This window comes from Anabrus simplex, chromosome 12, assembly GCF_040414725.1.
Source record: "Anabrus simplex isolate iqAnaSimp1 chromosome 12, ASM4041472v1, whole genome shotgun sequence".
Lineage (NCBI taxonomy): Eukaryota > Metazoa > Arthropoda > Insecta > Orthoptera > Tettigoniidae > Anabrus > Anabrus simplex.
The window spans coordinates 36,580,497-36,597,463 of NC_090276.1; the positions used below are offsets into that span (position 1 = coordinate 36,580,497).

Consider the following 16,967-nt stretch of genomic DNA (forward strand, 5'->3'; position numbering starts at 1 on the left):
GCGGGATTCGTCGTGCCGACCACAGTAACCTGTAGACCTTCGTGCAGAGCAGCAGTCGCTGGGTAGACCAAGGCCCTTCGGGGCTGTTGCGCCATGGGGTTTGGTTTTGGTGATTAATAACAAAGCGTAACAATGAACCGAGAGCTGCAATTTGATTCGGTGTATCCAAATTCAAGAGGACAAATTGGGGCAAATATTCGTCTATAGGAAGAGGAATTAAGGATTGGAATAATTTACCAGGAGAGATATTTAAGGAATGTCCAAATTCTTTGAAATTATTTATGAAAAGTGACAGAATCTGTCACCTGGGCGACTGCCCTAAATTATTACTGAAACCGCGGCCCTTTGAACCGAATACCACTGAGTTAACTATTCAGACGGAATAATATTTGAAACAACACGCAGATTTTGATTCTGTTATGGACCAGCACATGAAAACAGTTGCCGTTAAATCAGCTAATTCGACTTAGCAATGCAGTTCCTCAGTTAACGTTTCTCCTTACTAAATTCGGCATATAGTGCGGGCTAATCTATTAAACGGATTACCGTTATTGTACACAGAGTAAAATACCTTGCTCTTCTATGAAGTGATCCTCCATGTCGACCCACCGACTGACCCACTGTAGAGCCCTCCAAACTATTACAAGTTCACAATGACACTGTCACGCTCAGCTAAAAGAGAAGCGCTTCTGAACATCGAAGATAGCTTATCGGGACGATCTGCGCACCGTAATCACACATCAATGTGACTAGAAGAACATCACAAACGCTGTGCGGGAGATATCCATGCGACACCAACTATTATGGTGTCTTCTACACACCGTGAAGGAGGCTTTACATGGGTAAGTTTCTGGAAAAGTGGATTTCTAATGACGAAGATAGCTACTGTTCATATGTAAACCCTCTAGGGTAGTATCAAGGCTGGTTTACGTATCTGGAGTAGTGGTTATTTTTCTAGTGACAAAGATAGATGCGTACTGCCCCTGTGTAAACAAGGCCTGTGCAGTACTGGTCGCGACTATATGAAAAATGAGCTCACCAACCTATATCGTCTCCTTCTGTCTGCTGAATGCCAAATAGTCCGAATTGCCATCCGACTCCCTCCCTTATTTCATACTAAGGACCTATACGACATCTTCCCCATCCCCCAAACTTGATGCGCACTTCTCTCTTCTCTTCCAGAAATTCCTCAGCACAGCCCTCGATCCCAACAACCCTGTCACATCGCAATTCCTACAGATCAATCAATCCTGATTTGCATTTAGGGCAGTCGCCTAGGTGGCAGATTCTCTATCTGTTGTTTTCCTAGCCTTTTCTTGAATAATTGCAAAGAAATTGGAAATTTTTTGAACACCCTTGATAAATTTTAAGTCACCGTCAAATGCTTCGAATTTATGGAATGTCTTCAAAGAGGCTATGTCTGAAGATTTCCTTAAATCACACACCCCCGAAATAGCTTACCAATTGCCTGTGCAAGACATTTCCAGTACACTAAAATTACATGTTTTTTTTTCTCTTTCATCTTTCGATTTACCTACCATTGAGGATGTCCCTCAAAATAAAGAGGAAACTTGGGAGGAAATCCAAGTTGGGGAACTAACACAGATGAAGGATAGAGCTAATGAAGAACAACGGGTTGTTATTGACGAGATTCATAACCCTTTACTGCATGAATTATTTTTCTTTTCGTTTGGTGAACAAAATTTCAAGCTTCAATGTTCAACTTACGTTCAGTGTTTTAGATTTACCAGCAATTCTTAACTAGGGCTAATATAGCTTAACACTCGTATGTGATGTGGATTGCCATAACGGGGTATATATACGATTTTTCAATCCCCACGCCAGTATATTTTTCAACATCAAAAACGTAAAAATACGTGTGCCATAGCACACTTTCAATAAATAAATTGAACACACAAAAACCACCGAAATCACCGGCCAAAGAGTCCCTAGTTTGACTGGTGGCCCGCTCCCAAACAGGGAGAATGAAATAACTATAAGCAGCAGCAGCAGCAGCACGCTTTTACGCTAAGCTTTTAACATTCAAAGACCGAACATTACTGCTACTGGCCATGGCCATGGGTACGTATTGCAGGGCGCATTATGTAAAGAAAACAAGGCATCACTGGTATATGTCTTTAATTGACTGTACAGTTGAAGGTGTGCCGAAAAACTACCTCTGTCAACAATCTGTATCCATTTATACAGGTGAAAAGTGAGGGCAACAGTATGCTTCTGAATAATGATGCATCTACAAGTGACTGCAAGGCATACTGTTTGGATGGACCAGGCGCTACTGGAAAGACTTTTGTAGTCCACACTAAAATCTCTCCTATACACCCTATCCCCACTTCACTACCCACCGCATCCTCAACCAAATCACAGACCGCCCGCCTCCACAAGAACAGACTGCACTGAGGTAAACCTTTATCCCTAATCCTACTACCGCCCCTTCAAGTACAACCCCCCAATAATGGTCATCAGCGGATAACAGTTACGTGCTCAGACAATCTGTTACCGAGCTCGATAGCTGCAGTCGCTTAAGTGCGGCCAGTATCGAGTAATCTGGAGATAGTGGGTTCGAACTCCACTGTCGGCAGCCTTGAAGACGGTTTTCCGTGGTTTCCCATTTTCACACCATGCAAATGCTGGGGCAGTACCTTAATTAAAGCCACGGGCGCTTCTTTCCCATTCCTAGGCCTTTCCTATCCCATCGTCGCTATAAGACATGTCTGTGTCGGTGCGACGTAAAGCAAATAGCAAGACAATCTGTTGGCTCTCCTCACCATGAACCTCGCAGTTGTACCATTTCTTATTTCATCTTCTCCATATGCAATGTAGTTTTGCAATTCATAATCATTGCATTTATATATAATTCAGTCCTTCACAAAATGATTTATAAGCCGCAGCGTTCACGTAAGTTCAGTCCATCTATTCATTTGTACCGGCCATTGTTCCCATTCATTCTACGTTTATGATAGTGTAAACGTGTACTCGAAATTCGGAAGTAACTCTTGTACTATCTCCTACCATATATGCAAAAAGCACCACCACCACCACTTGTCAGCAAACAAATAAAGTATATTCATTTATTATGTACCCCTTACTCACAAAATAGAATTAAAACCTACCTCAATACCCTTCCATCCACCTCACTTATCCTCCTCTCCTCCTTTACCAAGCCCATTCTCCTGGCAGAAAGAGGGTGTTATCCTCTGAGTAGCCCTCCTCACCCCTTCAGGGTGGGGAATGAAAGCAATAAACAAAACTGGGCTCAGTGACATTTCCGCTCAAATGGAATGTTGCCTGCGGGCTTTTCCATATTCCGGTACTGCAGGGCACCTGTGTGTGACTCACTGCTCTGAGAGTTATTCCAGAATCAGAGACGCAGTCATTTGTTTGAAGAAAGAACAAGAGAATTCAGCATTTGCGTACATGAGATCTCAGTTAAATTTTGACGGACAAAGGACGGGTTGAAATTTTCATCGCAAAAATCACGTGATTAGGAAGGGCATCTGATCTCAAACCCCTGGCCAAAAACCAAAATGAGTCTGGGTGGCTCCAGAAATAACTAGGAAAATAAAGTTTTGCCGACTCTGTATGGGACGGGATAAGGCTGAGATGAAGACCATGGCAGTGTGACCAACAGGGCTCACAGCTCACTGCAGTATGAAACTTTTTTTGAATTTGTTTTACGTCGCACCGACACAGATAGGTCTTATGGAGACGATGGGATAGGAAAGGGCTTGGAGTGAGAAGGAAGCGGCCTCAATTAGGGTAGAGCCCCAGATTTGCCTGGTGTGAAAACAGGAAACCACGGTAAACCACTTTCAAAGCTGCCAACAGTGGGGTTCGAACATGCGTGAAACTTCCTACATTCGCGTCTTAAGATAGGTCACATTCTTTTTCCGAATCGCTCGGGAAGAGTAATTTTTATGGGTGAAAGGACACTCAGAATTTTCATACAACGATCTGGTTGGCAGTCTGGCCAAACAAGGCGCACGCACTGGCTTATTCCTTTCATTACGCCTCCCCTGCACTGATTTTTATGTAAATAGCAGAAGGAAGACTTACGTTGAATAGACAGCTCTGTGGAACAGGACTACTGAATTCAGCCAGCTATCTTACACAAGTCATAGTATCAAGACATCAGTTCGGCCAGAGGACAAAAAATAACCACCATCATCCAGATGAGATTCAACCATGCTTCATTCTCCTTTCACCCCAACAGGATTGGAGTCATCCTATCAGCACAATGGCCGCGTGGTGCAAGAAACCACGGCTAACTGGATCCCTCGCTGCGCTCCTAGCTAGAGCAACGCATCAAGTCGGCCGTCAAGAAACATAGGAGATGTGAACCACATCATCTTGGAGTGCAGTAGAACTATCCTTCTACCGCACAGAATTGTTCGACACCCTTGTGCACCTTCGTGTTCCCTTTCCAACATACCCAGCTGCTACTGGCAACCGGAGACCTAAATACGTACAGTGCAACTGTAAAATACTTGACGAAAAATAGTGTAAATGCCTAAAGAAACAAGGGTGTTAATTTGAAGTGTGTTTTCTTTTTATGCGATACCAAAGACACATATAGGGGACAAGAAGGATAACAGAGCACAGGTGGACTGCCTAGCCTTTGTGGACGACATAGCCATAGTAAGAGAGACCGAAAAAGATGCAAACAACTCAACATAAGCAACATAGCCAGGAGAGTAGGACTACGGATCGCCCACTGTGAACATCACCGGGGATTGGAAAACGTCAAAAGGAACCGTGCAGAAGGTACAAAAGTTTAAGTACCTTGGAGAATATGTAACAGGAAAGGGCAGGAGCAGCGATGGGATAAAACAGAGGGTGAAAAAGTTGAGAACTATCTACCTTGCGACCAGAGAAGTGTACAGTAAAAGAAACATAGCAACAAACGCAAAGTTCAGGCAGTGCAAGGCAACAGTGAGGAACGCAGTACTGTCCGCGGCCGAGATGATGACACTAGGAAGGCACCGGACAGAGCAACTGGAGAAAGAAGAAATAACATTTCTGAGAAAGATACTGGGACCCAAAAGAAGAGGTGAAAGATGGGAAAAAATATAAAAGGGACGAACTATACCGAAACATGAGGACGATCTGTGAAGAAATAAGACTCAAAAGAGCAAGATCTGCTGGCCATGTGATCAGGATGAACATGGAGAGAATGACTAGAAAAGTATGGGAGACATCGGGTAGGACGAAAGGAAAAACGGGACCTAAGTGGGTTGTCGAACTCCGGACGGATTGGTCTGAGATGGGGATCACGGTGGAAGGGACAGAGAACTGGAAAAATAAATATTTACCAACCAATATGCCAGAGCTCAATGACAGAGACAGGTGCGGGAATAGGATAGAGACGCACCAGTGGGGGAGACAAGAGAAGAGGATACTGAAAATATCAGCTGAAGCTATCAAAAAGCAACATCATCCACACCCACAGATATTCTCCTCCCCCGTCTCCAAACCTGCAGCCACCGAGAATCAAATCCGTACCGCCCACGACCTTCACTGATTTTCATGTGCTACAGCTGCCAACAGCTAAACCATTCTTCGGCTACCTGTACAAATAAGAGCCACTGTAAGAGAGGTAGTCACGACCACCACCATCACACCACTTGCACAGTCCCACGGGAACAGGCGCAGTGCTCCAACTGTCAAGGCAAACATAATGCCTCATACCCTGGATGCCCATTCTTAAAAAAAAATCAGTCAAAGTCCACTATAACGGTAGCAAACACCTGCAACGTTCTGAATCAACAGATCATCAACTTCCGTCTCTTGTAAATCTCACTCTCAACTCCACCCCCTGTAATTCCTAAGTGAAGAAACCAAACATTACAATCTCATCCCTCAACAGAGCTTCTAAAATGTCTTCTATCCTTCCGAACTAGCAAAACCTAACTTCTATGTACCCCGAACTCCACGACGCCCTCCCCTTCCCATCCCAGAAATGATGCATGACCATCCCAGAAATACCGCACGCCAGAACTAATCCCCTTGTAGCCCTCAATGCGAATCAGACAGATGGCAAGCCCCTTCTGTAATTACAATTAGTCTCATATTCCCATAAACTCGCCGATCAATGGTAAGTCAATTCGCCAACACCACATTTCAATTACTCCACTTTCTCCAACACTCTCACCTTTCCTGAAATACTGGAAAATTGGGCATAAATTCGCAACGTCGTAAAATACCACGTCCATATTACAGCAAGTCAATAACGTCGACACAAGAGGTACTACCAACCATAAGATATGGGATATATGATTTTAGGTCGGTGGCCCCACCATTCATCATCCACTTGGGCGCATCTCGAAGAGGATGAAGAGGTTCTGGGAGGAGACCATGCATGACAAAGGCTGCCCGTGGCTCCTTAGAGGCCATAACGGAGAAAACAAGAAGAAGAAGAAGAAGAAGAAGAAGAAGAAGAAGAAGAAGAAGAAGAAGATACATGCTCTTTAATTGTGTTTCTCTTTTCTGTAACATTTTAAACATTGTGCACTGTTGATGCCCAAATGTCCTTAGGATGAAGGCCATAATTTAAAAAAAAAAAAATTATCCTATCCCTACTCAGTGTATTTTTTTCTTCCCTGTTTTACCTCAGTGGAACAATCCTACCTCAGCAAATGGATCACAGGTACAAGTCGTCAAGTTGTGTAACACTTCATGACTCACACTGCAGTAGAAACGTAACGTATACCCAATCAATACTCCGGCAAGTAAACACGGTCACGACTCTGCTTCCATGTATCTTCTCACCGGGTCACGATCACTTGAATGTCGGTCGTCAGATGTGCAATGGTACACAGACGATTGAATGAATCAGGGGTCTCCAATATACGGCCCGCAAAAGAGTTTAATCAGGGAATAAGCTTTTTATATACGGTGCGCAATTCTTACTGCTTGCCTACCAGATGTATGCGTAAGATTTTGCCGGTTTTTGCGATAAAGGTAAGGTAAGGGTTATTCTGCCCGAAGGCAGCTCCGAACCTCCGCAGAGGTGTTCCTGAGCCGGAATTTACGTGCGGTAGGGTGGCCAGTTCCTTTCCGCTCCTCCATTCCCTTACCCCCCCCCCCACCACCACCACCAACAGCGCGTGGCAACCCATCCAACTCCTGACCACGCCCAATGTTGCTTAACTTCGGGGATCTCACGGGATCCGGTGTTTCAACACGCCTACGGCCGTTGGCTTTTGCGATAAAAAAAACCCGTAATTTTCAAGGGACATTTTTTTTTTTGTTTATTCAAAATATTGGCCAACGGCTTCTACACACTTCGCCCATCTTTCAGCTAACTTATGAATACCATGCCAAAAAAAACTGCTTGTATTTTGCGACAAACCATGCGTCGAGCTATTTTCCAACTTCCTCGAAATTGCTGAAGTGTTGCTCTGTGAACGCGTGCCTTATTGATGCGAAGAGGTGATCGATGACGCCAGGTCGGGGCAGTACGGCGGGTGCGGAAGATGTCCCATACAAAAAATTTCAAAGTGCCTTTCACTGGTTTTGCTGTGTGAGACGGCGCATTGTCGTGTAACAAAATCTCTTTGTCACGTCTTCTGGTCTATTACGGTCGTCTTTCGATCAATGTGCGATTTAAATTCATCATCTGTTGGCGATAGCGTTGTGCATTAACGGTTTCGCCGGTTTTGCTCGTCTTCGCACTTTTGTGGTCTAACAGAGCGTGCACTGTCTTTCACACTGAAATTACCAAGTTTAAACTGCCGAAACCATGTCTCAAATGTTCTAATGGATGGAGTTTGTTCACCGTATGTTTCTACAAGCAAACGATGACTTTCCACACCCTTTTTCTTTGGATTAAATAAAAGCAATGCGTGCCGCAAATGTTCATTTTCAGGCGCAAACATCAAAATGCTCACTGAACGATACAACCCAGACGCTAGTGTTTAGAGGACTCAACTTGTATGTGTTGGTAGGTTAATGTAAGACGAACAAACTGACGTATGTGTCAAATTCATACGCTGCGTACTGTTTGCTGGCGCCATCTCTTAGTGAAACCGGAAAATACTATGCATACACATGGTAACTCGACGAGGGACCGATGGAACTGTTACTGGCACCTTCTGTCAGGCGAAGATGATTTGAATTGGTGAACACAAGGGCAGTGCTGTAGTAAAAAAAGACTGCAAATAATAATGAAATAAAATAAAGTTGCAAACCCGTTAGCTAAGAAGCCAAACCACCTCCCATCTCCTTATCCACATTCTTTAGCACGCTCCTTCCTCCATCACATCTTCCTAACCCATCCGTATAACTTTGCTAGACAGAGAACCGTTTTCGGAGATGCCGAGTTGCAAGTATTTAGTCTCGCAGGAGTTATTTTACGTGCCAGTAAATCTACCGACACGAGGCTGACGTATTTGAGCACCTTCAAATACCACCGGACTGAGCCAGGATTGAACCTGCCACGTTGGAGTCAGAAGGCCAGCGCCTCAATCGTCTGAGCCACTCAACCCGGCTATAAATTATATAAGTGAGGAATATACCTAATTTATGTTTGTAAGCGTAGTCGCCTCGCACCTGATACACAGATTACATCCATTGTCTATCTCTTTGCCGACTTCTATTGGCTGGATCGCATCAATATCGAATCTGACGGTAGGGTCAATTATTTGTTGGGAAACAGAAGGGTATCCAGGCTAAAAAATATATAAATTCATCTAACCTCATCCCCGACCTCGTATGAAGAAACAGGACTAAGGGGTAGACAAACAAACAAATTCGAAGAGAAGTGGCTGTGAACAAGAATATAGAAGTAGAACGAGAAAGTGCTCAATCCACTACATAGCCATGTAGCCCCAATTCAGTGACTGAAGTCCAGGAACAGGTTTTTTTTTGGAACATCTCGGGAACTAATCGGATCAGCCGAAAAAAAAAAAAAAAAAACAAGATTACAGTTATGGAAAACGAGGTCTACCAACATCCCTGGACAGACAGCAGCAGCTGAATGCTTACCACCTGACTACAAAGAGAATTGGACAACGTGGAAATCCTTGACCAGGTTGAGATCAGCTGTGGGCAGATCTAAAGTAACCTCTCATCGATGCTGACAAGATCAAACGTGAATGCGAGGAAGACCATTACTCTGAAGCGCATGCTTCAATGTCCGCTGTGCACAAGATCGACACTCTTTCAAGGCAAAGTTTCGGTCTACATGTGTGTAATGTTAGAATAATGTTAACTGTATATTCTAGATGTTTCTTACAGGAGACGGGCTGAGTGGCTCAGACGGTTGAGCCGCTGGGCTTCTGACCCCAACTAGGCAGGACCGATCCTCGTCTCAGTCCGGAGGTATTTGAAGCCGCTCAAATACGTCAGCCTCATGTCGGTAGATTCACTGGCACGTAAGATAACACCTGCGGGACTAAATTCAGGCACGTCGGCGTCTCCGAAAACGATCAAAGTAGTTAGTGAGATGTAAAACCAAAAACATTTCTGACAGGAGACACATTTAAGCGCTTTTCACACGGACCTACCCTTCATTTATATGATACTCTTATTCTTCGGAGGATCCGAGGGTCGCTAAGGCCAGATATTCTAATGCTTTGGTCCCATAAAATAACCATCACCACCACTCTACCCCATCAAGTGCCGGCTTTGACCCCAAAGAATTAACCTGCTAGCGGTACTCATTTTTGGTGTAGGATGAGTGAACCTCAGGACCATTGCACCTCCGGAAATAGAAATCTCGTTCCTTCAATTTTTCGACTTCGTGACGGAAAATAGAACCCGCGTCCTTTCTGGTGAACCGAACGCGCATTTACCGCCTCGACCAGGCAGCTCCTAAATTCACAAACTTACATATCAATTAAAATCCTACGCAGAAATCGATTGTTAGAGATATCTTTCTATCTACCTCCTACGCTCGCTCCGCAATTGTGCGCTGTAATTTGTTAAATGTTTATCAGACTGTAGCATTAAGTTGTAAGTTATGACTTTTTTCAACCACGAAGATCAATTAATGCATGCTGGCCGCATGGTTTTCCGAGGCCAAACGCCATTAATATTAATAAGAAAGCTCCCTCGGCGGATGAATCATAGAGTATTGATTGGCCTTAAGATTCAAAGAGCGTGTGTTTAAATCAGGTAGACGTAGTTCAATCTTGAAGGGCGGAAAACAGCCCATTCGGCCGCCACTCATGCCGGCTCATATAAAAAAAATTGTCTGCCGACACATTCGGTGTTCAACCAGCAGAATTAATTTAAAATCTCAGCAACAGAATTCCGGATTCTAGTAATGCCACTTCTTTAATAGAAATTACCGGTATGTTGTATGTGCCGGTAAATCTACAGACACAAAACGAGGATCCGGTATTAAATCCGACAAGTCGGGTTTTCGTACCATCTAGTGGAAATGAAATGGCGAATGGCTTTTAGTACCGGGAGTGTCCGAGGACAAGTTCGGCTCGCCAGGTGCAGGTCTTTTGATATGACTCCCGTAGGCGACCTGCGCGTCGTGATGAGGAAATTAACCAAGCATGGTTAAAATTCCCGTCCCTGCCGGGAATCGAACCCGGGACCCCTGAGACCAAAGGCCAGCACGTTAACCATTTAGTATAGAGCGGGACACCATCTAGTGGAGTAAAACGAACACACGGTAATTGACATACAGGCAGCCTAAATAGCGCTAAATCTAAATGCCTGCGTACGGTAGGTGAAGTCATAACATAATTATTTTCTTATCTACCTCCCAGAAAAGGTCGATCGTGCTAGAAACCCTATTTCACGAAGCAACTGCGCACTGTGGAATGAGATGATGTCATCCCATTTTCTTCCTCATGCCACAGTTTATAGACAAGTGCCTACATTCGAGTAGGGTAATAAAATTAGAGATAAAGAGCAACGATGAGAGTCGAATGGACGTCCATACGCTTCCAAATAAAGAAAGGAAAACAGTAAGAGCAAGAGCAGGAGTTGGTAAGTTACATACATCACACATCCTCCCACGATTTTCTGAGGCATAAACAACCCCATAAATGGATTACACGGTAAAGCAAGAGACGTATTTGCGTTATATGCGTCACGAAACCAACAAACTAAAAATGCATTCACTTTTTTTTTTAATTTGGACATCCAGCAAGAAGCCAAGATCTGAAGACCATTATATACGAGGGTCGACTCATAAGTCATGGCAACTATTTTTTTTCTCGCGAACAGGAGACAACACGAAAAATCTAAGATATGCATTTGGAAATATAGGGCATGTACTTGCCTGAAGGCAAATTCTGAGTTCAGGAGATTCTCGTAGGAAAGTGACAGCAAACAAGGCCAATGGTAATCATTGATTTATTATGGTATAAGACAGCAAATGCACAAGACTACGTACAAAGGACAAGTCTCCACTGGGTACCGACCTTCGAAATAATCACCCAAGATTTCCACTGTGCGTACATCTTTGTCCATGGACACTGGACGGCCTGGGCGAGGCAAATCGACAGTTGATACCCTACGCCGTTTGAACGTCTCCACCCCCCTCGCCACTGTTTTATAGGGCATGGCTTACACACCTAATGCTTCCCGCAGCTCTGCATGGCATTGGCGTATTTTTCTGCCGAGGAGAACTGCTACTTTAATATACGATCGTTGCTCCTGTTTGTTGACTTTCATTTTGTGACTCTCTCACTCACACACTGAACTTGGGGGCATGCCTAGACCCACAATGTTGTTTACATACATCATCTAGTGGCATCATACGCAAGTATAGTAATTTCCACGTAAGGAAATACCCCAGAAAGTAAATATCGCCACCCGATGCTCTTCTTTTCTCTTTTTGTAATGGCTGATTACTGCTGCCAAACTGCCTGGTTACATATTAAAATCACCAGACATAACCATAACAAACTAACCTCAATGTAGGAAACACCGATAATCAATGTTTCCCTACCCTAGTAAATGATAAAAGATAAGATCAAATAAATCAAGATAATTATGAATATCTCGTCGATTTCCACGCTCAATGAGGAATTAAGGAAATAAACACACTTTCTCACTCAAATTATCCGTCTTTATTTTGATATACACTAGGCGTACTATAACCGTACGTTTCCAAATGCACATCTTAGATTTTCCGTGTTGTCTCCTGTTCGCGAGAAAAAAAAATAGTTGTCATGACTTATGACTCGACCTACGTATGTATTTAATTTTCAATTTGCTTTACGTTAGTCTTATGGCGACTATTGGATAATAAAGGACTACGAGTGGGAAGGAGCAGCCGTGGCCTTAAGTAACGTATAGCCCCAGCATTTGCCTGGTGTGAAAATAGGAAACCATGGAAAACCATCTCAGGGCTGCCGGCGGTGCGGGTTCGAACCCACTACCTACCGAATACAAACTCACAGCTGCGCATCCCTAACCGCACGGCCATAACTAACTCGTTGACCATACTGTCATTCTGTCGCAATTTCGAAATAATATGGAGAAGTTGCCGAAAGGTATGGGTAGGCTTCGAATTAATGGGGGAGGGGGAGGGAGAGTGGATTTCCTCCCTTCGTCGTAGAATTCATTTCCTGTCATGTAAAAGTATTTTATGATTTATCACCGTGTAAACATACATTTCTTCTCGAATGAATTACCTGCATGATACGATTTTGTAGAATCATCGTCATCAACAACATACAATGAGAGGCTAAAGTTTCAATAGTTTACGCTTATTTCTCGAGTTATATCGGGCTGATTGTAATAACGTTTATGTTATTCGAGGAAACTCCGTGGCTCAGGCAGCAGCGCGCCCACCTCTCGCCCCTGGGTTCCGTGGTTCAAATCCCGATGAGATTTGTGCTGGACCAAGCGGAGGTGGGACAGTTTTTCTCCGGGTACTCCGGTTTTCCCCGTCATCTTTCCTTCTAGCAACACTCTCCAATATTTCATTTAATGTGCCAGTCAATCACTGCTCCAGAGGTGTGCGACAGGCTTCGGTAGCCGGCACAATTCCTATCCTCATTGCTAGATGGGGCTTCATTCATTCCATTCCTGACCCGGTCGAATGACTGGAAACAGGGTGAGAATTTTCATTTTTATGTTATTCGAAAGCTCTGCCTCAGCAGATTCGAGAATGACCGGTTTCCCAGAGAAACTCACCGGAAAAGTGGAAAACCTCTAAAGAAGTCAGCTCCCAGACGAAATCATCTCTACACCTGTGTCTTCAGATCAGCTTTGTTGTACGGGAGTGTATGGCGGAAAGAGATGTGGAGGCGACTCACGATATCGTATTCATAATTTAGAAGTATCACACTCGTCTGTGTCGCATCGACACAGACGGGTCTTATGGCGACGATGGGATAGGAAAGGGCTAGGAGTGGGAAGGAAATGGCCGTGGCCTTAATTAAGGTACAGCCCCAGCATTTGCCTGGTGTGAAAATGGGAAACCACGGAAAACCAACTTCAGGGCTGCCGACAGTGGAGTTCGAACCCACTATCTTCTGAATGCAAGCTCATAGCTGCGTGACCGTAACCGCACGGCCATTTGCTCGGTAACTAGTACAAACAGGTGGGAACAATGGAAGGAGGGTACTGGGAGTGAGGAGATAACGACTAAGTTAGCAATGACCTCGACAGATGAAGCAGTCCGCATAAACCGGCTTCGGTTTTGGAGTCATGTGAGGCGAATAGAGGGCGATAGGCGAATAGAGGAGGAGAGGTTACGTAGGATAATAATGGACTCTGTCATGGAGGGTAAGGGAAGTAGAGGGAGACGAAGACGGCGATAGTTAGGCCCAGTTTCTAATAATTTAAAGATAAGAGGTGTGGAAATAAACGAGGCTTCAGAGCTAGTTAAAAAAAAAAAAAGAGATTTGTAGTGGCGGTTAGTAAATTCACGACGGAACGCTGAAAGGCATAGCAGTCTATAATGGTTTCTAACGTGTACCACTGTTGAGGAATACCAGACACAGCAGGCTACCTCATCTGCTAAGAGAGAGAGAGAGAGAGAGAGAGAGTGGTCGAACTATACCATCAATTATATTATGTCTGGCAGCTGTGTATTCTGGTAGCAACAACATTTAAATCAATGGCGCGAGAGAGTAGCGAGTGTGTCAGGTGGCGACGCAGTGCAGACCAGGTCAAGGTCAAAGAGACAGGTAGCGAGGTGAGGTGAGTCTATTGTGTCTCCTCAGAAGCTGCACTCAATTTGTATGTTAGAGCAAGAAGCAGTGATGTCAATAGCAGGCAGTCTATCAAAGAGCATCTGAACAACAGAGTGCGGAAAGCTATCGCTGGGGAGGTAGAATTAGTACCTATAATACAGGATTCTCGTAGGCGAAATCCCTTGCCGTCCTCACCCCCAGATACTTCAGCGAAGATTAACGGAGGTAGCTTTGAAGTTCCCGTGCACCTCACTTCACATACAAATTGCAACGAGTTTTAAGAAGAAAGTCAACGGTCTATATAAACGTGTTACATTATACAAACAGTCTCCGAGTTACATAAGTTCTACATACGTAAATGAATACATTCTGACTTACGAAGAAATTTCCAAAATTCGTACTATTTACGAAAGTAGTATTAAAAATCTAAATTATATTTCAAGAATCATGTAGTGAGTGAGGACGTTGATGGTGCTGGTAATTAGGTGATTAACTACAATTTAACTGTTATTTTAATAATGAAATAATGAAAATGAAATTCCACAGCCTGTTTCTAGTCATTCGACCGGGTCAGGAATGGAATGAATGAAGCCCCCATCTAGCGGGGAGGATAGGAATTGTGCCGGCTAGCGAAGCCTGCCTCACTCCTCTGGGGCAATGATTAATGAATGATAGTATTGGACGGAAGACTGAGGAGGAAACTAGAAGGAGAAATGGAAGAACAGTATGGTTTTAGGAAAGACAGATCAACGTTTGATCTGATCTTTACATTAAGGCATATGCTGACGAAAATATAGGAGTTTGGAAAAGACCTAGCGATGACATTTGTTGACATTGAGAAAGCTTATGACAATGTGCCCAGACAGTTGGTATGGGACACATTAAGGAAAAAAAACACAAGTTAACAGAGTGGAAGTACAAATGATAAAAGCTATGCACAAAAAATTGTGTTAGTAGTGTGAAGACTAGGTTAGGAAAAACAAAATGGTTTAAAGTTGAAACTGGTCTCCGACAGGGAAGTGTACTATCCCATATACTATTCATCATAGTCATGGATGAAATTCATAAGGACATTAAACAGAGATTGGGAAGACAGGCAACAAAAGCCATGTTGTTTGCAGATAATATAGTGATATGTCGAGAGGATGAAAGGGAAGTGCAAAAAACAAGTAGATGTATGGAATCAAGAGATAGAAAAACTTGGAATGAAAGTAAGCACGGAGAAAAGTAAAACAATACTGATGACAAGGGGAAGGAAGGAAGGAAGGAAGGAAGGAAGGAAGGAAGGAAGGAAGGAAGGAAGGAAGGAAGGGGAAAGATAAAACTGAATGGTAAAATTCTGTAAGTGGTTAAAAATTTCAAGTACTTGGGAAGTGTGATCAAAGAAGATGGAAAGATAACCGAAGAAATTGGAAAAAGAATACAACGAGTAAACAGTTTCTACCAGAGTAAGGGGTATTTTGTGGAACCAAGATGTCCCGCAGAAATGTAAGAAAGTATTATATTCAACCTGTTATGAACCCATACCAACCTATGCAGATGGATCGTGGACTACAACAAAACGAGAGGAGAGTAGAATACAGGCAGCGGAGATGAAATTCCTAAGAGGTATCAAGGGCAGGACCAGAAAGGATAGAATTAGAAATGAATAGATAAGGAAAAGGACAGGAATCTTGAAACTTCAAGATAGGACAGAAATAACAAAGCTAAAGTGGTATGGGCATATGATGAGAATGGGAAAAGAGAGAGTGCCAAAAAAGAGCTTTTTCAGAGAAGTTAACAGCAAAGAGTCCACGAGGAAGACCCCGAAAGAGGTGGACAGATTCAGTGTGGGAGAGCATAGAAGATGGGAGGAAAACCAGAAGATGAACTTAAGAAAGGATAAGAGTGGTGGAGAAACAGGCAGCGATGGAGGTCCTTGATTCACAACCCAACCCGGGAAGCTGGAAACGGGAAATGAAGATGAGATGGAATTAAATTATATTGTAGTGTGTTGCTGGAATGAAATATGACAGCGAAAACCGAAGTACCCGGAGAAAAACCTGTCCCGTCTCCGCTGTGTCCAGCACAAATCTCACATGGAGTGACCGGGTATTTTAATAATAATAATAATAATAATAATAATAATAATAATAATAATAATAATTATTATTATTATTATAATAATAATTATAATAATAATTGTTCCGGGAGGTACACCTCTACGCCGCGCATTCAAAATTAGCGCCTTAAAAAACTCCTCTATTGGTGAAACAGTGGAACTGAAACTACACCAACTTAGAACTTTACTCAGAAGATGCCACCACTAAAATCAGATGTAATTTTGTTATTGTGAAGTTTCCTTAACTGTGTGAATTTCTACTAGTTTTGTTTTCCATTCATCAAGGTTTGGACATTCTCCGATAGATGACACTACCAAAAACTATCATCATGCACCCAGGTGGGAGGTATAAGAACTTATAATTCAAAGAAGTTTTGTATTCGTAAGTTTTTTTTTTTTTTTTACTGATTGATGTTTATTTATTTTTGGGTTGGCAATATTTCCCTTTTATTTGCGCCAGTTTTGAATCTAGCCAATCCCTAATTTCTGTAATTAATTTTCTATCAATTACAGTTTTCTTCGATTTTGAGTGTAACTTTAAATTTACCAATAAACATGAGAGGGTGTGGCTAGTTTAATCTTGAATGATCTCGAACTTTCCCCGAGGGTTTATAAACTACGGATTTTTTCGTTTCTTGGCCAATTGATCGTCACCTTACTAAGTGTGTATGTCAAAGCAGGAGGCGGGCGGCCTTTTTCATCAGGCAGCAGAACATCGACAAGGTAATTGCCACATA

The 16,967-nt window shown here is 43.2% G+C and overlaps 1 protein-coding gene across 2 annotated transcripts in view; it reads right to left on the reverse strand.

The window, feature by feature from the left end:
- The window catches only part of pnt (pointed), a 942,655-nt gene that overhangs the window by 855,688 nt on the left and 70,000 nt on the right, over nucleotides 1-16,967 (reverse strand). Inside the window, exon 1 of one of the 2 annotated variants that reach the window (XM_067156750.2) lies at nucleotides 572-638. The exons of the other annotated variant lie outside the window; for it this stretch is intronic. Coding sequence (XP_067012851.2) covers nucleotides 572-599 — 28 coding nt within the window. The 5' untranslated portion in view covers nucleotides 600-638. Of the gene's footprint in view, nucleotides 1-571; nucleotides 639-16,967 lie in introns of those variants that run through there. 2 annotated transcript variants of the gene reach the window in all.